Source organism: Miniopterus schreibersii (genome assembly GCF_964146895.1).
Source record: "Miniopterus schreibersii genome assembly, chromosome: 21".
NCBI lineage: Eukaryota > Metazoa > Chordata > Mammalia > Chiroptera > Miniopteridae > Miniopterus > Miniopterus schreibersii.
Window position 1 is genome coordinate 12,517,077 of NC_138123.1, and position 27,923 is coordinate 12,544,999.

The 27,923-nt window shown below is 43.7% G+C and overlaps 2 protein-coding genes across 3 annotated transcripts in view; one reads left to right on the forward strand and one right to left on the reverse strand.

The window, feature by feature from the left end:
* Positions 1-459: 459 nt before the first annotated feature.
* Positions 460-13,010, reverse strand: FSAF1 (40S small subunit processome assembly factor 1; the record flags this gene model as incomplete). 2 transcript variants are annotated; one of them, XM_081123729.1, is made up of 7 exons in its annotated part: positions 460-1,103; positions 2,030-2,082; positions 2,600-2,686; positions 2,805-2,900; positions 3,645-3,701; positions 11,046-11,396; positions 12,618-13,010. In XM_081123729.1, 7 exons carry the CDS (start codon positions 13,008-13,010, stop codon positions 965-967), a joined length of 1,176 nt encoding a protein of 391 aa, XP_080979855.1. In that variant the 3' UTR covers positions 460-964. The 2 variants fall into 2 exon arrangements, with proteins under 2 accessions (XP_080979855.1, XP_080979856.1); XM_081123730.1 differs by having other exon boundaries at positions 11,046-11,389; positions 12,618-12,708.
* The window catches only part of GNPAT (glyceronephosphate O-acyltransferase), a 28,094-nt gene continuing 13,155 nt past the window's right edge, over positions 12,985-27,923 (forward strand). The window contains exons 1-4 of the mRNA XM_081123728.1: positions 12,985-13,069; positions 20,772-20,954; positions 24,916-25,092; positions 27,170-27,299. Of these exons, the coding sequence (XP_080979854.1) occupies positions 12,992-13,069; positions 20,772-20,954; positions 24,916-25,092; positions 27,170-27,299 (568 nt within the window). The 5' untranslated portion in view covers positions 12,985-12,991. The remainder of the gene's footprint in view (positions 13,070-20,771; positions 20,955-24,915; positions 25,093-27,169; positions 27,300-27,923) is intronic.

Genomic DNA, 27,923 nt, shown 5'->3' on the forward strand with positions numbered 1-27,923 from the left:
GTCGTGTTTGGGATCTTCTACACCTTTTTAAGTCTTAAAAAAACTGCCAAAATATACCCTAATGAATACTGCCTTTCAAAATAAACCTGGGTAGCAAAACATTAATCCCAATTTTGCCCCAATTCAAAGCATCTCCGAGCTAAGCTGGCAGCACCTTGGAGTCAGCTCAGGCTCACACAGAAAAGCCAGCATTTCTACCCTCCGTCTTGACCAACATGTCATTATTTACTAGGTTTGGGTCTAAATTTTTTGGCAAAAAAAGCCAAAATGGATTTCCAGCATTGAGGACTTTTAAAAATGTGCCATAAGCTTTGAAACACTTTCAGCAAGGGTGAGATCATTAAAACATTTATGTTTAGCCACCCAGGGGGGTCACTTTGGAGGCAGCACTCGTTTACATGCAGGTACTAGGATATGAGCCAAACTCGTCTGCTGCTGTTTAATAGTCACAGCCACATATACACAGAAGCTGTATTTTATTTACATAACTTCTTAGGAAGATTTATATACTTGAAACTGAACACTGAAGCTCCTTTTCCCACAAAATAACTGACAGATCATCACATTTTTAGTTCTTGCATGACACAGTAGCATTAAATCATTTTTAGAAAATTAAATTAAATGGCAATTCAAAGTTAATTATTAGCCCTTATGAATCAGTAAATTTATGAAAAACCTTATTACGAAGAAATGCACAAAACACCAGTGAAAGTGAAACTTGAGTGACCTGTGCTGAGAAAATTAAGCATCTTTTCAATAATTTTACTTGACACTCACATGACGCGTGGTTGGCTCAACATGGGCCATCAGACACTTCAGCAACCAGAAGCTTTATCATTTGTTTGATTTTCCCCTGAAAAAGCCGCCTATGAAATAGGAAATAAGAAGAGTCCAGAAGTCCTGCACGGGTCCTGTCCCAGTGCAATGGCCCTTTCCCAGTCCTCTCTTTAGTTCACAGAGCACTTCATTTAGCCACTCGGGAAGAATTGATTTTCTTGATATCAACTTGACTCAGAATCAATGTCCCATTTTTGAATTTTCCAACCTGTCCAACCCGTCCACTTGACAAAATACTGGGAGCTGATTTCTTCTTTTTGGATTTCCTAGATTTAAAGTGAGAGAAAAGTATGAGTTAAGCTTATAAAGAAGGATCGCAGCACCACTAACCAGACCACCATGGTCCGCTCCTGCAAAGCCTCGCCCCTCCCAGGCACAGCCCTGTGGTCCCTGAAACAGCCAACTGCCTTCCTGCCTCAGGGCCTCTGCACTGGTTTCTTCTACACAGTCTTTCCAGGCGGCCCCCTCCTCTTCACTTGGGTCTCAGCCTGGATGTCACCTCCTTGGAATGACATCCCTCCCGGTCCTCCCCCAGTGATTTCTTCTCACAGAGCATGCCAGCCCGACACCCTGTACTTATCTGTTTATATGCTTTGGTGTGTTTCCCTCACTACAATGTAAGGTTCTCGAGGGTAGGGATGCCCTCAGTGTGCTCATGGCGGTATCCCCAACACCTAAGACGCCTATGTGCCTGGCATCCAGTGCGCCCTCAATAGACAGACACGGGCAGGACACATGACCAGCTGATGGCATGTGCAAACTCACAGAGTCCAAGAAACAGGTTATGATAAAAGGGGTCAGTTTTGAAATAGTAACTCGAGGGGGGAAGAAAAGGCACTAGAACAAAAGCTAAGAAACACCCATAAGCAACAAAATCAATATTCTGTTATTCAAATTATGGTGCTCTGCCTCGTGCAGTGTCAAAGGACAGGTGCTCTAGACGCAGACCATGCTACATCAGCAGGGGACAGAAGTCTTTGTTGGAAATGTCAATCTCAACTTTTCCGCCTGTAGTTTCTGGTCTTTGAAAATGGGAGACTGGAGAAGGTTCCCAATTCAGTTCTGTCTTCCCCTTAAAGGGGTTGATTAGGACACAGGAGAGACTGTGAAGCACTCTGACAGGCTTATTTTCAGAACTAATCAATAGGTTTATCTGTACCATTCCGCCCTAGTATCGAATGGTGTCACTCACCTGTCTTCCTGCCCTTTCCTCTTCTTTTTCTTGAAAATATCTGTGTCCTGGGCCTGATTTCAGAATTTAAAATAATATATGTATCAGTAATGGACATGGAGACTCAAAAAAAGACAAGAGGTCTATGATCAAAAGCCATGAGACACTATTTATTTTAATATTTTTTGAGTCAACATATTAAAATAACAGACTCAGAGTTTCATCCTAAAACCCTTTCAAGAATGTGAAAGACCATTCCAGAGAAGACTGACAACAGAAATGCCCAACCTCCCATTTCAGATGAAAGGTAGTACAATATCCATCCCCCTATAGTGTCTCATAAGCCCTTGTGCACTGTACAACATGAAATACCAAAGAAAGGAATGAGCATAGGAAAACAGTCAAAGTAGCTGACATTATCTGAACAGTTTGTTACTTCAAGCCAACCATTCCTATAAATAAAGGCTGCAGACCTGAATAAGTGGAGAGATCCGGACCACTTAACTCTAGACCTTTCCAAGCATGCCATTGTGACAAGCTGCAACCATCTTTCTGCTCTAGTTTTAGTGAAGAAAAGGCCATCACACCCACCATTCTCTTTTCTTCTTCCTTTGCTGCCTTTTTTTCTTTGATCTGCTCCTGCAAAACCTTGTAATTCACATAACTCTTTTTGGGAGGCTGAAATGAAAGAAAAGGGGCACATGGCATCAATCTTTATTTTGCACAAATCTTCCAGTTTCCCTTGCCCTGGCTTGCCATGTCCCGTCTGGTGACAGGAGGCTAATCAGCCCCTTACCTGCGCACCCAGCATAACCGCGCGTTCCCGCTCCAGGACTCTTTCCTTTCCTTTTCCATAACCCGTGATCCCAAACCGGTGCACCTCCAGCCGAGCCTGGAGACACAAACAGAATCAGACCCAAGTGCATTCTAAAAACTCCACAGAATACACGCTCAGCAGTGATGCGTTTCAGATACAATGTGCTGTGTGTCAAATACCCGTGTGTATTCTCACGACCTGCAGCCAGCAAGACTGCTATGACGGTTTAAGGAGTTGCGTGAGGTCTCCTACAATGTGACCAGCATCTTGCGACACTGTTCCTGTGTTTAATTAGGACAGTTGAAGCAAAGCAGTCTCTCTGCAGGAATTAGTGATAGGAGTAGAAGTAAATGCAGAGCCTGCAGCACTTCGGGACATTCTACAACAAGATGCTACCCACAAAGGCAGTAATTCCAACTTAAAAGTACCTCTCCAAACATACCTACTCACACTTAGAAATCATTTATCACAGCTTTAAACACAGACCTGTGTTTTTTCTTTAAAAGATAATGTAGAAAGAAGAGAAAAAGTCACCAATACCTACTCTTAGCCGTTGAATTACCTGCTCCTGTCTTTTTTCTCATGCAATTTTAAAACCTAGTTACAACCACAGAACACAGTTTCCCTGCTTTTCCTACTCACCACTGTAGCATTGGTATTGCAGTCATAAACTACCATGTTTCAAATGAATGCATGATATTCAAGCAAGGGAGTGTAGTGATGTGTTTAACCATTTCCCCAAACCTTGGACATGTTAACATAAGTCATCTTTTTTTGGTAGTATAAAGGTGCGAAAATTAACAATTTCAAAACACATACCTTTTCTAAGTTAAATTCTTGTATATTCACATCTTTCTCAAGGATACTAGTTTTGGTCTGAAAAGGAAAAAAAATTCTTATTAAGGTCATCTGTTACTACATCTTTACTGTATCTATCAACAAGTGAGTGGCCATGTTTTAAAAAGCCTTGAAACTGGCCCAGATACCTAAATACCAAACAATAATACAAGCATGTTGCACAAAATCCTAATTAACTAATGGAAGAAAAATGGAGAAAAAAATTTTAAGGTCTCAAGGATTAAAGAACTGATGAGAAATTAAGAGAAAAGAAAAGATGGTGAGAGAGACCAGAATTGACCAGAAATTACTGTCAATCTGTATTGGCCAACAACAGAGGCCCCGACTCAATCGCACCCCCAATGTGGACAGACAGGAAGCAGGCGGCAGAGGCTGGGCAGCGTCTGGAAAGGCGGTCCTGCCAGTCCTGCCCCGCAGGGCGGGGGCTATGCTGGGGCAGAGCGGCGCGTGTCCCATCTTCCACCACGCTGGGCGGTGGCCTGTGCACTGCAGTCCATAGGCTTCTAGTTTCTCCTTCCCCAAACTGGAGTTGTACTTCAGCTTATCCTGTTTGTCCCCCACCACTATGTGGTGGGCATGTGGGTCACTCACTGAATGTTTCCACCAATGATGGCTCCTGTCTCCATGAGGACCCCTGTACTAACCTCCGGGGGTTACTACAATGACACAGGATAAAGTATCATAAGTGTGCAGCAGAGGATTGGTAACGGGAAGACTTGACCGATGCTCTCATCATCAACTAACCCACCAACAAGGAATCAACAGGCTCCCAGCACCCTTCGCAGCACTGCTCGCCTGCTGTCACCTGGACACTGGCCCTGGATGGGCCTGGGTGCTGGGCTAACTGGATCCCATCACAGAGGGTGACTGCCATGCTCTAGGTACATGGCCTAGCTCTGTGCTGTCAACCTCATAAATGCATCTTTCATGTTACCATGCTTTTATTATGCTTACAATTTTCTTCAGACAATCACAGAATCAAATGCCGTGAGACCATGGCCAGAGCGCAGAGGATGCTGTGTGGAGCACTTCCATTTATCCACCCCAGAAAGTCTTATTTCCTCCCCCATGACTGGAAAATATTCCATATTTACTTTGAAGTTAGGATATCTTTTCCAATGGCATGTGCATCTAATCTAACTAATATGATAAACAGTACTTGTGAAGAACAAATGGATTAAATCCTAATGATTCCAGGATCATCATAACCAAATCCTCAAATACAAATTTATATATTTTTTAAAAAGTATAGGAAGGGGGGGAAAAAGTATAGGAAGGAGATTTGACTTGGGGTAGTGAACATACAGTTGATGTATTATGGTATTGTACACCTGAAACCTACATAATTTTATTAACCAATTTCACCCCAATAAATTCAATTAAAAATAAGTATACTATCCACAGATCTCCAAAATCCCAAGAAACATTTATCTCCTTTTCTAAATGTTTGAAAAGGTCTTCTTCTCTTTTCTGCCTTCGCATGAAGCAACAGCTAATAAACTTCTGAGTTGAAAATTTCTTTCAGGAACATCAGATTTCTAGCACTATGGAGACGTCACAGCTGCCCCTGGCTGGTCTGTTATTAGAAGGTCAGCATTACAATGCAACGATCTAAAGAGGACCCACGCACTGAAATAAAATTCTTGGCCAATTATGTGCCGGTTACTGTGAGGCTGAAATCCGTGGGTCCTGGGGAGAAACTGGCCCACAGAGGATAGGCACAGCCTCTGATGTCCCTGCTTCCCTTGGCACTGGCCCCCGGAATACCCAGTCCTTGCCCTGCAGCTCACCTGGCTGTGAGGACATCTGGGCTGAGGGGCTGTGCAGATCAAGGGTAGACCTGAGTAGCAGGTCTGGCCAGACATGGATAGACATCTTGGGGTTCCCAAGTCCTCGTTAACATTTCACCAGCAACCTCATAGCTTTGTAGTGTTGATGTGCTTCTGAGAGAGTTTATAATAAAAGCAAACATTTGGGAAAAAATTCTTGCTAATTATTTCATGATGCTGAGTCTATTAGGACAACCTCAATACTATCAAACGTTAATTTTTACTCGTAGCTTTAAAACCACTTCGGTACATTACTCACAACGCATTCCCTGATGTAGAAACAACTGGAGGTTTCATTTTCTTCCTCCTCATGCTCACTGTGGTGGGAGGCTGTGATTCCCACCTACGGACAACACTGGGTCCTCTTCTGTTCCTAGGCGCATAGAACCGGGCGTCACTGCCCCCCTGAAGTCAGACAGGGCTACATGGCTTTCTTTGGCCAAAGAAATGTGAACAGGGGAAGTATGTCCCTTCCATATGGAACCTTTAAGAGCCATTTGTCAACTCCCCTTCCTCACCAAACAACTAAGGACCTTCCAGAGGTGGAGCCCCCATTATCCTAGGTGAGGATGGTATGGAGCAGAACACTCTGCCCCTGCCAATTCCATGGACATGTAACACGAGGAAATAAAAGTTAACTTCTGCTTTTAAACTCCTGAGATGTAGGGACTATTTGTTATAGAACCACGGCCTAGCCTAGCCTGACTCATACAGCCTTACTGTCCCACACGCAGTAAGATATATCAAAAGTTTATCAAAACAGAAGTAAAACCAGTGAGTCTCTGAAGTGGTAAGTAGTAAAAGTGTATTATGCACACACCAAAAAGACTGTTTGCAACTCGGGAGCACTCAAACTAACACAGAATGACACTCAGAGGTGCAAGTTCTAAAGCAGCATATAGAGCATGGAGGCAGTGAATTTATTTTTCAGTGATTGGTGACAATATTAGAATTTTCTTAAATGAAAGAGGATTGGTTAATGGTTATTTCATATTAATTTGGGGGACATGTAAGTTTTGCTTGATTTTTGGAGCCAAAAGCACGAAGTAACCCAGGTCAAGTTAGTCTCACTTGTCTTGCAAAATGGGCTAAGTTAAACTTTGCTTGCAGGTCTAAAAAGGTTTTGTCTGCTTAGGGAGTCTTCAAGTCTGATCTCCACTTGTTTCGTTTTAAGCTATAAGTGACACTTCCCGAAGAGCACTAGAATTTACTCACTGGCAATACTCATTTGAGAATGGGTTCACCCCAAGCCCATGCCACTCCACTGTACCTGGACCCCTGCAGTGAAGTCCTAACTCAGGCCCCTCATGTCTCTTGTTAAGAGCTGACCTGCAGTCTATTTACTACGGAGGGGCTACAGTGATCTTTTTAAAACATAAATCACCTCATGCCCTTGCTTAAACTTTTTTGGTGGCATCTCAAGTACTTTAAACTAAAACCTGAGGGCCTCACCATCGCCTGCGAGAACTGGCAAGGGCTGGCCAGCTCCCATTACCCTCCCCTTCATCCTACTCCGAGTCTTCCAGCTTCTGGGCCCCGCAGGCCTTTCCACACCTCAGGGTACTTGCAACACAGCCTACTCTTTTCTCGAACTGCTCTTCTGGCTCCTTTGACAAGCAGCCTTTAACAGAGCAGTTAGCCTTATGTCACCTCCTCAGAGAACCTACCTAAAGAAGCTTCTGCCTGTTATTCTCAGGACCCTACGTCTTTCATTCAGAGGGCTTATAACCGTTTAATTATATTATTCACTTTCCTGGGGTTTGCCTGACTCCACCAGTAAATGATATATTCCCTGAGGGCAAAGGACTGTAGCAGTTAACTGCTGACCTCCTGGGTCTGGCAGATAGTAGGCACTCAATAATTTGTGGAATGAAACTCAGAACAGCCAGATGGGAGAGAAGTACAAGCAAGACACGAGGAAAGGGAGCAGCGCTTCTCTGCCCTCTTCCATTGTACCTCCCTCCCAGCACCACCACATGTTCACCCACCAGGAGGCTCTCCAACCCTGTCCTTTTGGGAATCTATGGAGGTTTCATTACAAATGCATGAATGATTAAAGCATTGGCCACTGGTGACTGAACTCAATCTCCAGCCCCTCTCCTTTCCCTGGAAGCCAGGGGAGTGGGACTGAAAATTCCAACCAACAAGGTTGGTTCTTCAGGCAACCAGCTGCCATCGTTAGATGCTTCCCAAAGGTCACCTCATTAACATAAAAGACACCTTTACCACTCTCATCTCTTAGGAAGTCAAGGGTAGTAGGAGTCCTGTGCCAGAGTGGGGACAAAGACCAAATACATATTTAAATTACCGCATCACCCCACGAAAACCTGTTTCAATACACAATACAGTTTAACAACAGTATTTATGGTACAAGCCTTAGTTCTGGGAAAAAGTCATTTCCTGGGTCCGGGCAGAGCCAGCTGTATTGCTGCCCAACTGGCCAATATCCCTTCTGTCCTCAAGTAGTCTTCAAAGATAACCAGCCAAGTCTGATTGATCAATGGAGGCTATCATTAGTTTATAATAAACTTTTGCTGATTCCATCTCTGTTTGGACTGTCCTACAATAACTTGTAAGCTTTTAGAGAGCTGGGGCACAACTGTGTTCTACCATGTTGTACAAACTCTTAGCATATAATTATGTATCCTAATGAGCCCCAACTATCTACCTGGCATTCCCTATGCCCAGGATATGACATAATAACTAGCATTACACTCATTTGTATTTATTTACATGTTGCAACGAAACATTCTAAAGCCTTTTCATGTGCATACATTTTTTACTGTGTCCATATTGTCTCCTTAGCCAGACACATTCACCTTTTCAAAGTTTAAATTTTAAAAAGAAGGACAGAGCACCAAGGACAATGGAAAAATTTCATTAATGTCAGTAAGTCCAAAATGTAGAATGGGTTGAGGTTCCTGAGAAAAGCCAACCACACTGAAAAGGGGCCCATCTGGAGTAGGAAGAAAAAGACAATTCAATAGTCTCCTGTAGACGTTCCATTATTAAGAAACAAGGAAATGCAGATTCACTCAATGCCAACTTTTTGTCCTTTCTATTAAGAACACTTTCCACTCCAGAAAGGGAAACATGAGTGAGTGTAAGAGGAAATTGAAGACCCAGACCTTGAGGAAGCAAAGTTAAATTCTCCAAATGCAGAATTATATGGCAAAGCAGTGGTACACACAGAAAACATAACATTTGGATGGTTCACTGGGGTAAGGCTAATCACTGTAACCTCCCCTGGGTGGCCAGCTTGGGGGCTCTGGCTGGCCTAAGGGCCAAGGGAATCCATTTCTTCTTGGTCTGCCTGTAACAGTACATAGTGCCTCAGTATTTGGGGTGTAAGAGTTAGAAAGCTGACCTAAAATCCTAAAATAAAGGTAGATGTGATTACAGAATGAAGTAATAATCTTTGAGGAGATGCTGCTGAGCTTGACATGAAGTGCTACCAGAACTGTAGAAAAGATTACACAGGTGTTTTTGGGTTTTTTTATTGATTTTAGTGAGAGGAAGGGAGAGAGACAGACAGACAGACAGACATCAACGTGACAGAGAAACATCAAGCATTTGCCTCCTGAATGTGCCCTGACCAGGGATCAAACCCATGTCCTTTTGCTGTACAGGATGACGCTCCAACCAACTGAGCCACACCGGCCTGAGCACAGGTGGTTTTTTAAACCATAAAGATGTAGTAAACACTGGGCACCAGCATGTGTTCATACATTCAGAAAGGACAACAGAGCCTAAATTATCTTTGTAATGGGATGACTTTTGGCCTCCAAAAAGATATGTTCTAATCCCTGGAACCTGTAAATGTGACCTTATTTGGAAAAAGGGTTTTGTAGTATAATTAAGGATCTCATGATGAGATCCATCCTCGATTTAGGATGGGCCCCAAACCCAATGAAAAGTGTCCTTCTAAGTGTCCTCCAGCCAAGAATGCCTGGAGCCACCAGAAGCTGGAAGAAGCCAAGAAGGGGATTACGTCCCAGCCAACACCTTGATTTTGAACTTCTGGCCTCCAGAACTATCTGGGGAGTGTAAAGGGCATGGGGAATGCTACAAAAATGGAGTATCTGGATTTTAGCAATGAACTTAACAAAACCATTATGATATCCTTGTGAAAAAAGTCTGGATGAACAACCATATCTCTCTCATGTACTGAACTTTGCGTGAGACTTACAAATTCAGTCTGAGAAATTGCTGCTCAGTAAAATCAAACTGTTTTTCATCAGAATGTAAGTTCCTTCAGAGCAAGAAGTTTTGTCTACTTTGTCCAATGTTATAGTCCAGTGACTAGAAGAGTGGCCAAAAACAGTTGTTGAATGACTGAGTTTTCTCTGAGCACCATTAAGCAGAGGGCTTGTGACGAGGAAAGTGTTAACTCAGCAGACTTGAGTTTATCAATCCCTGCATACTCCCAAGAAAGTCCTGTTTTCAACATTGGCCCTTGGCCTGCTCCTGGGGATGGAACAATTAGACTGTCCCATCTGGTAAGTGTTTCTTCACACCTGAAACCCTGACCCACGCTGTACCAAATTTGCCCAGATAGTTTCCTGCAGTCATCCCCACTTATCCACAGGGAATACATTCCAAGTCCCCCAGTATATGCCTGAAACTGCAGATAGTACGGAACCCTATGTATACTATGCTTTTTCCTATACAAACATACCTACGATGAAGTTTAATTTGTAAATTAGGCACAGTAAAAAGACTAACAATAAGATAGAACAATTAGAACAATACACTATAATAAAAGGTTATGTGAATGTGCTCTCTCTCTCTCTGATAACCAAGACAGCTACTAAGCAACTGACAGGCAGGGAACACATACTGGGTGGATGGATACACTGGACAAAGGAATGATTCATGTCCTGGGCAGGAAAGTCCCACACAGGGTGAGATTTCATCCCGCTCCTCGGAATGGCATGAAATTTAAAAATTATGTATCATTTATTTCTGGAATTTTCCATTTAATATTTTCAAACCGAGGCTGACCATGGTAAACTGAAACCACAGAAAGAGAAACCACAAATAAGGGGGGACTATTGTACTAACAATGTGATTTATGGTGAATACCAGCTTTTCCTCTGAGGGTCTAGAACTTAAATAATTAAGGTCAGTCTATATGCCCACATGACTGACCCTCAATAAACAGTCTGGACACCCAGGCTGGGGTGAGCCTTCCAACTTGGCAGCACTTCCCATGTGCAGTCACACATCACTGCTGGGGAAATTAAGCAGCTCCACGGGAGGGGACCCCTGGACATTGCATCTGGTTTAATCCAGGCTTTGCCCCCGGTACCTTTTCCCTTTGCCAATTCTACTCTGTATCCTTTTGCTATAAGTCATAACTATAACTTATGATATAATATGCTGAGTCCTGAGTCCTGTGAGTGCTTTCAGCAAATCCTCAAGCCTGAGGGTATGGTCTTGGGGATCCCTGACATAGTCTTACAAAGATATCCACCTAATTCTACAATATCAGGGTTTTCACCCTATACATATAAACTAACCAACTCATTACCTTTGTGTTCTCGTCTTGATCCAGCTTCTGTTTTCTCTTCTTATTTCTGCTGTGGAATTCCACCACTTCTACTGGCTCCCTCTTATCCAGGGGAGAGGGAGGTGCTGCAGCAGGAGGGACTTGGGGTCCTGCAGGGGCACCAGTGAGGGTCACAGCAGGGCCACACTGCAGCTCTTCTCTGAGCTCCGAGAAGAAGCTCGAGGCACTCTTCCTCTGGCCTCCTACGAGAGAGCCAGGTGGGGGAGCAGACTCCGCCCCCAACACCTCTGGTGTCCTCACATCTCTCTTCTTGTTTTCCCTTTTCCTTCTGACCCTTTTCTGTTCTGCTTCATCTTCTGCCTCTCCTGTTTGCTCAAACACAAGAAGGAAAAATATTTTTGGTTTTAGCTACCGCCCATATCAAATCACGAAAATGCATGTATACACGTGCCACAGCTAGAAACACCCTGATCTACACACAGAGAAAAGCTTGTTTTCCTTCAAAGAGAGTTTTATTTGCACAATTTACAGAATCCAAAATGCGCGGTATCTTTTCCTAGGTAACTATATTTATGTCTTTGACTCTCCTTAACATGGTTATTTTAAGCCTTCACCTTGGTCCTTACTAAAAGTGTCATCATGGCAATAGTCCCAGACTGGTAATCCTAGTTGGCTCACACTTTGTACTAAAAAATGTCTGCTTTGTACTAAAAATGACAGCCAGTGTGTTTTTTGTTTTTAACATTTTCTAGGGTTACAGGTGGGCATTATTGTTTCCCTATCTTCTTTCCGTTATGAATTAAGATGAACCTAAAACAACTGCCTTCACTTGAATGCCTTCATTTGCTACTAAAGCTCCTCTTTGTTTCACCTGTTCCAACTCTGCCCACTCACCTGAAGGTTCTGACAAGCCGGTGTGGCTCAGCGGTGGAGCATCAACCTACGATCTTAGCAGATCGGTGTTCGATTCCCGATCAGGGCACAGGCCCGGGTTGCGGCTCCACCCCCAGCAGGGGGCGTGCGGGAGGCAGCCGATCAACGACTCTCATCGTGGATGTTTCTCTCTCTCCCTCCCTCCCTCTCCCTTCCGCCAACTTATGGACGAAAAGGCTGTGAAAAGCGTAATGTGAAAGGACCCTCTGAAGCCCTTGGGGAGGGGACGCGCTGAAGGATGAGGCTCCAACAGGACGAGGTGGCACTAACGTACGAGGGTCAGCTGGGTACGGGAAGTGGGGGTGGGGGCTGCCCAGAGGTCCGGCAGAGTGAAAAGCGGGCAATTTCGAAAGCCCAAGGGCCGCGCGCATCGCCCCGGTTAAGCCTCGGTGCTTCCGACCCGCCGCTCGGCCGGTCGCCACGCTAAGGGAGAGTCGGGAGGTGTGATTCCTGAAGAATAACTCGACCGAGGGGGCGGGAGAAAGGTGACAGGCGGAGAAGGTGTGTGCTGAACCCGGTACCGCTGCAGGGCGGTCGAGCTGAGGGGGGCCGGCTCCCCAGAACCTTGAGCCAGAAGGCAGAGGCCCGGCCGGGTCGGTGCGCACGGCAGACCCTCGGCTCCCCCGTCCGCTCTCCACGTGGACTCGGGGCCCCACTCACCGAAGTCGTAGAGGTTCTGCAGCACGGCGTCCAGCAGCTGACAGGAGGGCGGCGACGAGGGCCCGGGCCCCGGCCCCGGCTCCAGCGCCATCGTGGGGTCGGCCCCGCGGGACCCCCGGAGCCCGCCCGCCGGCCCGCGGGATGCGGCGCGGCGCCCTCGCTTCCGGGTTCCGCCGGCTGCGCGCGCCGCAGGACCCCGCGCGGCTTCCGTCCCGGCCAAGATGGCGGCGCCCGGGGTCCCGAAGAGCGGTAGCGGAGGGTGCCACCGCCCTCGGCGAGGTCGGGCCGCCCCGCGCGGAAGAACCGCCCCCAGCCGCCACACCACCTCCGCCTAGCGAAGCATCCCAGGCCCCGCCCGGGACGGCAGCCGCACCATGGATTCTTCCAGTTCATCTAAGTCCTGGCTTTCCGTCAGCTCCGCCAGTCCCGGCTCCGTCGTGCTCCTTTACTCGGTAGGCGCCCAGGGAAGCGAGGCCCGGGGCGGGCCCGAGAGAGGACCCTCCCTCCTCCGTGTCCCGTCTCCCTCCCGGCCGCGACCCCGTGCCCGGGACCGCGGGTCTCGACTTCCCCGAGGAGGGGCTGGGCGGCCGGCTCGGTTTCCAAGGCAACGCTGCATCCCTGTGTCACCGAGCGTGAGCTTGTTCAATTTTCGGGCGGCGGTGGTTCCTCCGCTTCCTTTCCACTCGTCCCTTCTCTTTCCGTCCCCTGGGCGCAGGGCCTCGGGAAGCTCCCGCCGGCCCGGCCCCGGGCGCGGGAACCGGAGGCTCCGTCTCCGCGAGGGCGGGACGGACCGTCTCTCGGGCCGACCGCGTTCCCGGCAGGAAAGTGTTTGGCTCCTCTGTGGGCAGAGAGCCCTTAACGGCTTCAGTCTCTCTTTAATCTAGGAAGACTTGAACTTCTGGAAACTTTTATTGCCTGTCTTTGTCCTCTATCTGTCATTGTATTCCCCCCCCAGGTCATTTTGGGAGACAGCTAATCCTCCCAGCCTCTCTCCAACTTGCCTCTTCTCCCCCCGCCGCCTCCCCTCGCTCTCTGATCTTAACCCGTTTTGGGTTTTTTTTGTTTTTTTTTTTATGCCAGCCAAACGTTTTCTTGGTCACTCACAATTTTCAATCCTCGTAGCTCTCAGGATTGCACAATCCTGGGGTAACTGATTTTTTTTTTTTAAACTACATTAATTTTTATCTACTTTAAGAGGAAATCAAAGAATGCATTTAAAGGTATGTAACCGCGCACGTCCTAGCAGTTAGTGTGACTTTCTGACTTAAACATTAACGTTAATTTGTGTGGGAAAGTCAATACAGGGAAAGGGGACGATTTAAAAAAAAAAAAAAAAAAGGTTTCAAAAGAGAATGTGTGTATGCGCCTACCTTCAAATTGGGACAGCGGTATTCTTTGGAACGCGAGGAAATTTACATTTTGTGGCACCCTGGAGCTCCTTTTCTGTTGTTGTTCATCTTCACCCGAGGATAATTTTAGAGAGCTGGGGGGGGGGGGGATTGGTTGGTTCCTCCCACGGGCTCTAACCACTGCGCACACCTGCCAGGGCTAGGAGCTCCTAAATGCTGTTAACTGTCTATCTGCTTCTCTAAGGCTTATCACTTGAACCTCTCTCCCCGTGGCTTCCTTCTCATCCAGCAGCTCTGTGGTGGAAATATTTTTACCTCTAACGCCGCTACTCCAAAGGGAGTATGCAAAGAGTGTAGGAAAGAGGGGTGCTGTGTGGCTCTGGCGTGCCATAGGCTGCTTTTTCAGCCCCGACCTGGTTTGTGAACTGAGCACAGTTTTCTATACGTGTATGGAAGGAAAGAGTGGACATTTTACTTCCCCATTCGCCAGTGGCTCTTTTCTGCTGAGACCTGTGTCAGCTTTTCATGTGAAAGACTAAGGCAGTTGTACAGGAGCTTTCTCTCACCTGACGCTGCGCACTTCTTGTGACTACACAGTTTTACTCTCGTAATAACCTGAACTTTATCTTAGTATTTCAGGCTGTCCTTGTTTCTTCAGCCACACCGTGATTGTGCAAGGCTCTGTCTAATCTGAGAGTGGTATTTGAGATACTTAAGATACTGCTGATTGCAACAAACATTGCAGCAGTGGGTACCTAAAGTGTCCTTAAGTCATTATTCTCAATGTCCGAGATATAGAAGTTAAAGATCCAGCCCTTGCCTTTAAGGACTTCATAGGAAGTCAGAAAAGTAAAGAAATAATTCCATGAAGTTGAGTAAGGGCAGTGGCTGAAGCATGCACAGTATATTGTGGGAGTACTGAGAAGGAGCACCCGACCTGTTTGGGGACTCCAGGAGAGGGTGTAACACCTGAGCTGAGCTTTTGAGATGTAAATGGGAGATGAGGGAGAGGAAGGCTGCTGATGGAAGAAAACTACTCCCTTGCATGTTTGGGGGAACCAAGTATTTAGGTAAGGGTAGAATAGAGGGGACATGAGAAACGAAACTAAGGAAGTAGGCAGATTATATTTCCTAAAGGAATTTTATATATCAGGTTTACTCACCCTTAAGGATAAAATCTTAACTTTATAGGGCACCATTTAAGGATGATCACATTTGTACATTGAAGGTCTAAGAGAACTGCTTGCTTTCTGGCATGATTATCTGTACGAATAACCTCTCTTACTTTACTTAAGTAGAGACTGTAGAAAGAGAGCCTGGCTGGGGAGGAAATTTGATGCCACGATCCTGGAGATGGATCAGGACACCTTTGCAGTAGTCCAGGGAAGGGAAGACAGCCTGAAGTAGGCATTGGCAGTGAGTCTGGGGAGAAGGGAGTTGTGGGGCATTTAGAGCAGCTGAGTGGTGGCTAAGGAAAAGGAGGCAGTCTGAAGTCGACTCCTGGCTTCTGGGATTTGGCAACTGGGCGGATGGTGATGCCTTTCCCAGATAGGAAACGCGGGGGAGAAGCAGGTTCAGTCAGGGTAATGATTGGGGTTGTGCTTAGTTTGAGATGTGAGAGGCAAAGTTAATGATTTTTAACTTGTGGATTATTATGTTGTGGACCAGATACATCACAAGGGGCTTGGAAGACACTCAAATAGAGTTAGAAATATGGTAGCAGAGCAAATGAGGAAGGTCTGGTCCATATAGGTAGATTTGGCAGCCATCAGCAAGTAGGTTGTATCTGAAGCCACTGGTCTGCTTGAAATCTTTCAGTGAGACCACAGGATGGGAAGAAGGCTGGAGTGAGTAGTCGCTGGTGTACCCCTCAGCCAAACTACGGCTTCCTGTTATAGTCTGAATGACAATCTTGACTCTGTACAACATGCTGCAAGACGCTATAATCGGGCGAGTGCTGCCTCTGAGTTAACTGATCTTGTTCACTGGGCTTCAGCCACACTGGCTCTGTGTTTCTCACATGTTCTCTCCTCAGAGTGTTCGTGGTCCCCTCTGTGCAGCATGCTGTTTCCCCAGCCTTGCTGGCTCTTTTTATTGTTGAGGTCCCAGCACAAACATCACCTCCCCAGAGACGGCTTACCCAGCCATTCAGTCTAAAGTAGCGCTCCACTCACTCACTCTCATTAGTTTCTCTGCCTCATTGTCGCTGCAGTATTCTCTTTCCAGTGTTGGCTACACTCGTCTTGTACTTACTGTCAAAGCTGATCAGTTAAACGTTCATGAAGTTTGTGAGCCTATTGTTAAAACACAGCCATTATTAAAAATTAAATTTGAGCCCTGGCCAGGTGGGTCAGTGGGTTGGAGCATCGTCCCATACACCAGAAGGGTTGTGGGTTTGATTCCTGGTCAGGGTGCATGCCTGAGTTGAGGGTTAGATCCCCTGTCAGGACACTTACAGAAGGCAATTGATCGATCTCCCCCTGCTCCCCTTCTTCTCTCTAACAATCAATAAACATATCCTCAGGTGAAGATTAAAAAAAATTAAAGATTAAGATATAACTTTATAATTAAATAGATTCTGTTAAAAGTAATATATACTCAAAACTCAGCACTTCCTAATTATTTTACTAACTTTTACTATCTATGCTTTTGAGGTTATATATGTCTATTTATTGGAAATAAATGTTAGGTGGAAAGCCTATATAATGGTGGCCTTTGCACATCTTGCCCCATCTCCGTGTTCAGTCTGGTTGTACAGCTTGAAATCTGCCATGGTGGGAGTATACATATGAACCACAGAAACTGGCAAATGCTATAAATCAGGGCTCTCCCATAGTCAGGCATTTGCCAGCATGCCACTGGTGGTGGATCCCCAAGTGAACCACCTTGTTTCTTTGTTGTCTGTCTTTCCTTAGGGAATGTAAGCTCCCTCAGTGCATATCCTCTGTCTGTCTATTAATGCTGTATTCTCAGCCTATAGGACAGTACCTGGTACGTTGTGGACTCTTAGGCATTGTCTGGTGGGTGGATGTATCCTCCATAGCACTGGAAAGAGAAGAACAGGGAGAGCCTGTTTAGCTATGAATGAGGAGAGGCCTGTATGAGGTAATTAAGACTGGGACAACAAACAGTGGGAGGAAAAGACTTCACCCAAGTCTTCCTACCTGGGCTCCTCTGTATTGTGCTCCTGGGTGAGTAGCTGTGTAAATATATTTATTTTATGATGGTAAATACTTCTCCAGCATAATCAACTTGTGTGTAGGAATCACTTGGAGTACTTTGAAAAATAATTCTGATGCCCAGGTACCATTCACAGACCAAATTCATCAAGAATCTCGAGGCAGGCCTGGGCATCAGTATTTTTTAAGTGTCCCAGGTTATTTTAACGTGCAACCTGTATTAAAACCCACTGGGTTAGGCATTAGGTTAGGACCAGATGGGCAGAAGTTTGTTGTCATCAACAGGGTTTAAAAGTGGCTTCACTCAGTCATTTATCTTTTCTTTCTACAATGATGGAGTTCTTACAAGGAACTGGGAATACAAAAATGTGTAAGACACATAACCTACCCAGACAAGAAGTTCACAGTCTTGTATGGGAGACACCAAATATAAGTTTAATGACTATTTCAGATGCTGTCATGAAAATGTATTGAAGGTTCAGTAAAAACTCAAAGGAGAAAACCAGTTCAGTCTAGTTTAGGCGAGACTTGGAAAATGATACACAGAGGAGGTGAATGGGAACTGTGGTTGACGGCTAAGTTTATCCAGATGAACAGCAGGGGAGCGCCATTTATAAATGCCCTGTCTCCTAACTGGTACCACCATGCACCTGGTTACTCATAAAAGAGACCCCAAGTCTGTCTTCATCAGCACTCTAACCCCATGTACCACAATGCCAAGCATGTAATAGGTGCTCAGATATTGGACAATGAGTTATTCTTAGAGGTAGCAACTTGAACTAAGATGTGGGGAGCCATGAGATATCACAGCTTGTTTAGGCAGCTATAGGTCTTTGTATAGGTGGACTCTTGGGAAAAGGGGAATGCGGGGCAGGGCTGGGGTCCTGTGCTAAGAAGTGTGGACTTTATCCTGCAGGTAACAGAGAACAATGGAAAGATTATAGATATTTGGCATGCTTTTCAAAATATGCATGCCTACTCTTCTCTTTTATGGGTTCTTGTCTGAGGACTCCCTCTCTCCTTCACTGCCTTTCACCCTTCCTCTCCCCTCTTTCTATATATAGATAAATAGATAGGTCAGTAGGTAGATCAATACATAGATATCCCCAGCTGATTCTGATCCTTTCTCTTCCCACCCCCAGGATCACTAAATGGGAAGTCTCTAAGATCCCTTTTATCCCTATAAATATGTAACTTATAATGGTAGTTTGTTGCATTCTACGAAGTCTGAGTCTGTATAACTCTATATTACTTTATTAATGAGAAATGTGAAATTTGAGAAGGTTCCCCAGCCTTAAAAACAAGAGTATGTGATATGTTATGACTGCAGTTTTACACCAGAACTCCAGCAGTAAGATTTTTCTCTCATATATTCTCTGTATTTATATATGTGGGCACTAAAATGTTCAAGTTTGCATATTTTAAATGCTACTCTTTTATAAAAACTCATGAGTGCTTTTTGCTTCTATTTATACTCTTGTTATGCCTAATCCTGGTCTCAGTTTAACATTCTTTATTTCTTTTCTATTACCAAAACATTTTTTATTGATGAAATATGCACATTCCAAACATGGCTCAATGTTGGAAATACAAGGAGAACACAAACTCTCCTGTCCTCGAGATAATTGCACCGTAGTGGGAAGACAGACATGCAAACCGTTACAGTGTTATGGGATGCACACCACAGTAGATATACATAGTAGGTAAAGAAGGCCTAATGAGTAAGGCAGAGTAATCCAATCCAGGGAACTCAAGGAGAGTGTTCACCAAAGAGTAACGCCTACAGCAAGGATGACAAAGAAACAGGGCATTCCAGCCAGAGAGATGAGGCTGTGCAAAGGCCCAGAAGCATGTCAATAATGAACTGTGTTGGGCGAATACAAATCACTCGCTGTTCAGTGGACCATGAGGCATGGTGGGTTCTCAGATGACACCAGAAGTGGTTCAGGTCTTATTCGGAAAGAGGTGGGAAGTCATTTAAGTATTTTAGGAACAATTTGGTCAGAATTGTGTTCAAAAGAGTACCTAGCAGCATGGAGGGGGCAAAACAGGCAAGGAGACGAGTGAGGAGGCTGCTGTGGTATTTACATCAATGTACTGTGATATGTTCTTAAAGGCCACGTTCATAGGATTGGGTGGACTGGATTTGCAAAAAGTTAAGGGGTTGGGGAGGAGGGGTCTAGAATGATACAAATGCCATGTAGTTGTTGATTACGATTTCAGGAAAATAATCAGGTGGTAGGATTGTGCAAAGGAGAACTGAGTTCAGTTTTGGAAAGGCCGAGTGTGAAGTTTGTAACTAAATATGTATGTGAGGAGCTCAGATAGGGGAAGAGACCAGGACAAGATTCGAAGCATAGCAAATTAGTATTTTAAACCAGTTGATAAGTTAGAGTACTCAATACATGTGAGGAATGAAGAAGAGGTTTGGAGATGTTAACATATTAAAGGGAGTGGGAAGAAAGAAGACATAGGTGTAGTTTTGGGGGGAAATTTTCCCCCAGGTTGGGAACCCTGGATTAGAGAAATGAGTTAGATTTTCTACTGCTACGAGTCTTGAATTAAAAACCAAAGTAGGAGAATTTCAGGGTGGTGGGAGGCCGGGACAGGAGGAGGCACTTGAGAAGGTGTCGCGCTGTAGAGAGGTCTAGGAGCTAACTAAACAGAGGCCAGGGTTCAATGATTAAATTCAAAAGAAATAATAATAGTCATTGCACTTTTTTATAATGGCAATGAATGAATGGCTGTGGAACCTCTAGTGAGTTATTTCACTTCTCTGTGCCTTGGTCTCCCCATAGTTAAATGGGGCAATGAGAAAAACTACTTCATAGCTTTCACAGGTTTGTTGTGAGAATTGCTCCTTTTTAAAAGATATGTTTTAAAATAGAATTGTTGCTTCATGGTAAGTTCTTAGAATAGTGCCTGACTTTAGTAAGCAACTATGCTGTTACCTATAATTATTATTATTACTACTATGACTTTTATAATAAAAAAACAAACTTAAGAATTAACAGTCCAGAAGTCATTGGTAGCCTCATGAACAGCACTTTCAGAAGCGGGTGACTAGAAGCTGATTTTCAATGGGTTGAAAGGAGATAAAATAATCACAGCAAATACAGACTGCTTGACAATAGCTTATGTGGTAACACTTTTTTCCTGAGTAAATCTTCCTTTTACTTGCACCCATGTCATTTTATTTGATTTGACATAATTTTGAGTTTCTAACGTATGCTTTGATTTCATTTTTAAAGCTAAATGGAAGAAGCAGACAAAGCAAGTTTATCGATGTGATTGATGAAACCTTGTAAAATTGATCAGATTGTTCTACAGCTTAATGTCTCATCTTTGCTATCTTTGTTAACTTTCCCAAAGGGATCCTGGCTTTACAAAGATAGCAGTCAGAAATATAAAAACAAAACATTATGATAATTCAATATCAGTTTTTTTATTCTAATTACATTTTTTTCTTGGTATATGAAAATCTAACAACAGATCACTCTGCTTTTGTTCATATGTCACAGAATAAAAATTTTGGGAAAAATAAAGCTTTACAAGTATAGTCCCTAACCTGTCCTAATTTATTTTACAGTATATGTATTACTTTCTTTCATTTGCCTTGTCCACAGAAGGAGCTCAAAAAGTGGGATGAGTTTGAAGATATTTTAGAGGAAAGGAGGCATGTCAGTGACTTGAAGTTTGCGATGAAATGCTACACACCTCTTCTGTATAAGGGAATTATTCCATGCAAGCCAGGTGATATTAAAAGTAGTGTTCTCAATTCTGAAGAGATTTACTATGTCATTAAACAGGTAAGTGATTCCCTCTTCAACCACAGCCACATTTGCTCATTGTCAAGTTCCTTCTCTTCTCGATTCTGTGAACTTATTTTGCTATCTTGAATGTTTCTTTTTAGGTTTAGTTATATTCGGCACACTCATCAAACGTTTATCATAGCCACAATGTGTGTTAGCCTCTCTGCTAATCCTCTTAAGTGTATAGTCTGATAAGGAATGAAGACAGTTGTATGTTCAACTACGATACAAGACATGCTAGTGGGAGCCCACTGTACGGGGCCACTAGTTAGAGGGGAAGCTAATTTTGTGTAGGGAGTTAGAGATGGATTTTTTTAAATGAGGCCTGAAAGAGGATTAGGAGTTTTCCGGGTGAAATGGATGAAAAAGTATTTCTAGCAGAGCAAATAACTTTCCCTGTGGTTTTCAAACCTCACTACACATTAAAATGACTCCAGAGCTTTGAAAAATCCCTATGCAGCGATCTCACCCCATACCAATTACATCAGAATTTCGAGGAGGAAGCCAGGCATCAGTAGTTTCAAGAAGCCCAGTCGATTCCAAAGTATGGCAGTTTGGGAACCACCGGCTTACTTTAAGGACTAGAGAACATGCATAGTTGCAGCACTGAAAGTAGTTTAACATGACCAGACCAAGAAGCAAAGAAGGGATGATGGTAAGAACTGAGGCTGGAGAGGTACACAGGGCCTTTGCCATGAGGGGCTTTGAGACCACCTAGAGGAATTAGATTTTGTGCAAAGCCATCGAGAGATTCCAAGTTGGAGTTGGTGTGATTCGCTTGTTTTAGAAACACATTTTGCTAAAAATGGAGATAAGAAATCTGCTTATGATGCTCTTGCAATAATCCTTTTGTGGGATCATAGTTCGAGAACTGTTAAGTGGCTGTAGAAACGGAAATGGACAGATTTAAGAAATTTGAGCCGCACTGGTGTTGAGACTCGAACTGTGCGCCAGCACCTGCCGGCACGCCCGGAGGACAGCTCCACCACCATGGAGTACAGCAGCAGAGAGTAATTCGCAGAGGGACCCAAGGTCAACGCAAACAGGAGTCAGCAGGATGATGTAAAAATGTTTACTGGAGGCTTGAGCTGAGATGCAGGCAAGAAAGATCTGATTGAATATTTGTCTCAATTTGGGCAAGCTGTAGACTGCCAATTAAAACGGACCCAGTCACCAGAAGATCAAAAGGATTTGGATTTGTGCTTTTCAGAGCGGCTGCTGCCCTGGCTGGGTAGTTCAGTTGCTTAGAGCATCGTCCTGATACGCCAAGGTTGCAGGTTCGATTTCCTGTCAGGACACATACAAGAATCAACCAATGATGCATAAATAAGTGGAGCAACAAATCGATGTTTCTCTCTTTCCCTTCCTTTCCCTCCCTCCTTCTCTCTCTAAAATCAATCAATACATTTTTTTTTTTTTAAAAAAGATGCTGGTAGTGTTGATAAGGCCCCAAAGAGGCCAAAGCTTTAAAAGGGAAAGAACCACCCCCCAAAAGGGTCTTTGTGGGTGGATTGAGCCCAGATACTTCTGAAGAACAACTTAAAGAATATTTTAGAGCTTTTGGAGAGATTGAAAGTACTGAATTTTCCTTGGATACAAAAACTAATGAAAGAAGAGGTTTTTGTTTTATCACCTGTACAGATGAGGAGCCAGTGAGGAAATGGTTAGAATAAAGCAGGCATCATCAGATTGGTTCTCGGGAGTGGGAAATCAAAGTTGCCCAGCCCTTTACTTAGTGGCTGAGTAAATGAGCTCTATTCTGTTGTTGTTTCAGGGTTTTTTTGTGTTTGTTTTGTTTTTAAATATATCTTTATTGATTTCAGAGAGAGGAAGGGAGAGAGAGAGAGAGAAACATCAATAATGAGAGAGTCATTGATCGGCTGCAGCCCGCAACCTGGGCACGTGCCCTGACCGGGAACCGAACCCTGATTGCCTGGATCCTAGGTCGACACTCAACTGCTGAGCCACGCTCGGCCGGGCATGTTGTTTCGTTTTTTAATACAGATAATGCATGAGCCGACATGGAAGGAATAGTGGGAATTGGTATGCTGTAAGTCAGGTTAATGCAAATCTGAATGTGACCAGGTCGTGTCTTTACAACAGACTTCCTAGTGTATTAAAAGGAAGTGGTTTTAGCTCTAGATTTTGGAGGATTTTCTGGGTAAATCCAGGCTTTGAATTTTACATTAATTGTAGTTACTGGATTTAAGGTTTTTTAAGCTTCGTTTTTATGGTTCCTTGTTGGCCACCAGGATTGGCACATGTCCACATGTGGAAGAGTTGAGCGCACCTTAAAGTATAAACTTTTTATGCTGATGAACCAACTGTTTTTTATTTGGTGCCTGCTGCTTTGTTCCAGTGACGTTTGTACTTGCTGGGCTACCAGGTTACAGTGCTCTTGGCTTTGTTTTGCTCCTGTTTCCCTATCTTGATCTTACACCAAGGCCAAGTACAGGGCTGGCTATTGCAAGGGATTCTGTTTATTCTTTAAACATACAAGCCTAGGGAAGAGAAGGGAGGTTTTCATTTTAACTTATGTCATCAAAGTCAGTAGGGGCAGTGTCTTTAGGGCAGTGACTCCTGTAAGCTCAAGTTTATAACTAGGGGACAAGTTGACATTGAGATTGTCCTTTCCCTGATCAAAAATGTATAAAGGCTTTGTAAACAACAACAGCATAAAAGAAATTTGTGAAGTAAAGTAGACATTATTAAGTGAAGGGTAGAGGCAGGGATGATACAGCCATTCACTGAGCTGGGGAACTTGGAAGAGGGAGGGAAGCATGTGGGAGAGAAGGGAATCCTGTTTAGGACAGACCTCCAACAACCTCCTCTCCCTGCCCTCTCTGCAGCCTTTCTTTCTCAATCGATTCTTCCCTTTAGTCTATAAACAGGTCCAAGGCCACTAAACTGTACACTTTAAAATGATTAAAATGGAAAATTGTATATTATGTATATTTTTTATCATAATTTTTTTTAACTGGGATGATTATAAAACAAGCCCAAGGCTTTCCAACTTGGGAGAGCATTTTTGCTTCAATTGTTGGCCTCCGTCTCCTTCTCACTCAGACTTTTCAGCTGTTCTTTCTGTGGCCACTGCCTTTACTCCCCAGCCTCCTGTGCATCACCTCTTCAGTCTATTTATGTTCAGCTGGGCTCTCTTCTGACTGTGTTACTAACCCTTTCTTGCTGCATCATCTTTCAGAGAAAAATAAAGGGGTACAGGAAAGCAGAGCATTCTGGATAAATACTATATAACACACAGGCTTCACTCAGAGTGCTTGTTTGGGGGGAGTTAAAAGGATTAAATTTGGCTTCCTTGAGGGCAGAAACTGTGGACTTGTTCATCTCCAGGCCCTGGGCAGTCCTAGCACACAGCCAATATTTTGTTCTCTTTATCAAAAGATTGGTTTGCTTTACGAGTGAAGAGAGTTTCCTGTGAGATCGTCGAGCTCACTAATTATCCTCTGGTAGTTTGGGGGTTTTGTACCATGTTCCTATATATCTAATGTAGTGTGAATGGCATTTCAGTGTAGTCTTGTGTTTTTACCTTGTATGTTACCTTGTAACGGCATCGAGCAAGCAGATGGAGCGCTGCAGCAGTCTGCTGAAAGGTTCCACTAAGTGTGTTCTAGGGCATTGGCTCCTGGGGTGTGAGCTTATTAACACATCTAATGGAGAGGTGAGATGTGCTCCTAGGTCTGAAATGCTATTCTGCAAAGCCGATTAAAGCCGATTCTCTTTGAATTTCTAGTCTTTAAACTTGTCTGAATAGGGTCATTTATCTACTTTTGTTTTGTTGGAAAATAAACTATTTCCATTTAAATTAAGGAGAAAACATACCATTTTTGAGTTCCACAATATTGGCCCATTTGGAACTTGTCCTTTGGAACTGATTTGAGTAAATAGAGCTCTGGCTTCTTTTTACAGAAGTGTATCCCCGCTTTCTCTTTCCTTGTAGCTTTCCAAGGAATCCCTCCAGTCCGTGGATGTCCTCCGAGAGCAAGCTTGTCAGATCTTGGATGAAATGAGCCACAAGCTGCGTCTGGGAGCCATCCGGTTTTTTGCCTTTGCCCTGAGCAAAATATTTAAACAAATTTACTCAAAAGTGTGTGTAAATGAAGAAGGTATTCAGAAAGTGAGTATTGCTTGTTAAAAAATGATCTCTTCAACCCCTCGCTATTTGGTCAACTCCAAATCTTCTCACCCTGCGCTGAATGGGCAGGCCTATCCTCAGACATCTGTCTGGCAGAAGAGGCTCTGTGCTCTGGAGGGTAATGTTTCCTTCTTTGACCTTCAGATCTGCAGACTTCAGACTGACTGACTTAGGGAAGACTTACAGACGAAGCTAATGTCAGATGTTTGCAAGTTACGGAAGTAATACAAATAATTGCTGCATATGCTTCACCTGATTCCCGCTCCTTTTGTCCTTTCCCCATTATTGTGGTGTGTGTTTCCTATGAACAGGGACATTCTTTTATGGTGCAATTATCAGAATAAGCAAAATAACGTTGCTAAAATACTATTGATACAACCTTGTACTCACATTTCACCAACTGTCCCATTTATATCTTGTCCATCAGAAGAAAATCCTAGGGCATTTGTTGTTACCTTCCACTACCGTGTCACTGTAGTTTCTGAAACGATGCCTTAGTCTTTGCGTTTCATGATAGTATTTTTGAAGAGAACAGGTTTGAGTTCGAGTGGTGTTTTCTCAGTATTAGACTCAGGTTGTGCGCTTTGGCAGGCAGACCTCAGAGGCAATGTTGTATCCTCAGTGCATCAGGCCAGGAGACATGGTGTCTGTTGGTCCCTTCACAGGTGATGTTCACTCATATCAGTTGGTTAAGGCGGTGTTTGGTATTTGCCAGGTTACTCCAACGTAGAGTTACTGTTTTTCCCTTTGTAATAAGTATCTTGTGGAGAGGCACTTTGAGAATGATTGTGTTCTGTTTTTCATAATTTCCTTCACTCATTTTTACGTTCATGGATGATTTTTGCCCAAATCAGTTATTACTATGTTGCCAAATGGTGTTTTTTCTAATTCTATCATTTCTATTATTTAATAGTTTGCTTTATCCTGTAAGGAAAAGCTTTCCTATGAAGATTTTTTTTTTTTTTTTTGTAAATATGTTTTTATTGGTTTGAGAGAGAGAGAGGAAGGGAGAGGGAGAAAGAAATATTGATGAAAGAGAGAAACACCATTGGCTGCTTGAGGAACATTATTTTTACTCAACTTTTTCTTTCTGTGACTGTCTTTGGATTGCTCGCTTGCTCTCTAGATCTTTGCCGAAGAATGTTTGGCACTGTGTCTGGGGCCAGGACATGTTGGCTAACCCTGTCCTTAAGGATTACAAACTACCTTCCCTCAGTTAGTCATGCTGAGAGTTCAGAAAAACAGATAATACATTGATACCACTGAGCACTGCTGAGGTTGACAGGCTCAGGAACACATCTGGAAGCTCAAATGCATGCCTCCCAGCTACAGGGCACCCATTGTCCCTGGCAATGTCGCTCCTCTCGTGTGTCCTAAAAGTCCATAGATGTTTTTAATCTCCCTGAGAGAGATTTATTCTCTCTTATTGTGGACAACTAGTGTGGAGTAGCAGTTCACTGCTGATTTTAATTCTGACTTTAATTCAGTTCTGTTCCCAGCTCCGCCGTTTATTAGATGCATAACCATGTCACAAGCAAGGAAGCTAAGGCTATTCACAGATGTGGTATTAAACAATGTGTGTAGAATGATTACTACATGAAGTGCTTAATATGCTGCCCGACTAATATATGTTAGTGGTCACCGCTGTTATTCTTATCCATAAAAATTTACATTTTTAATGTTCTTGCATTAGAAGTCTGGAAAAGTGTTGTGTGTGTAGTAGGGGAGGCAGAAACACAGTATTAGTATTCCCTCTGTACCTACACATATTCTTCCGTGTTCTGATTTGAGATATGATTTTAATAATATGAAAACTGAAATTATTAAAAATGTTACATTTCTTTTTTAAATTTTTTCTTTTTCTTTTTTATTTATCGACTTTGAGAGAGAGAGAGAGAAACATCAGTTGGTTGTTCCACTTATTTTTGCATTCACTGGTTGCTTCTTGTATGTGCCGTGACCGGGGGTTGAACCCTCAACTTTGGTGTATTGGGACGACGCTTTAACTAACTGAGCTGCCCATTCAGGGCTGAAAACATTGCATTTCTTTATTTTAAAGCTACAGCGAGCCATCCAGGAGCATCCAGTTGTTCTGCTGCCTAGTCATCGAAGTTACATCGACTTTCTGATGTTGTCTTTCCTTTTGTACAACTACGATCTGCCTGTACCAGTCATAGCAGCAGGAATGGGTATGTGTTGTCTTTCTACTTTTTTCAATTGTAAAAATTAAAATGTGCACTGGAATGATTTTCATAATACCCAGGTATTTGAGGAAGATGGTGAGGATAGCCTCTCGCTGTTCCTTCAGGCACTGTGTGTAATTTTCCTTCCCTACTGCTCCTCATGGTGCCGACACAGACACGCAAACGTGTGCGCTGAGGATTTCTGGTTTAGGTTGAGAAATGAGGTTATACTGCCTTTATGTATCACCTGCCTTTTACTTTTTTTAATTTGATAATATATCAATGACTACAGATCAATAAATAGATCTAAATTTTTTAAATATATTTTTAAGTCATGGTAAAATACACAAAACATAACATTTACCATCTTAACTACTTTTAAGTGTACAGTTCAGTGGCATTAACACACTCACATTGTTGTATCATCACCACCATTCATCCATAGGAGTCTTTTCATCTTGCAAAACTGACACTCTGTCTCCATTAAACTGTAACTTCCCATTGTACTCTCCCCAAGCCCCTGGCAACCACCATTCTACTTTCTGTGTCTGTGGATTTGACTCCTCTACGTACCTTATATTAGTGGAATTATGTACTATTTGCCCTTTTGTGACTGGCTTATTTCACTTA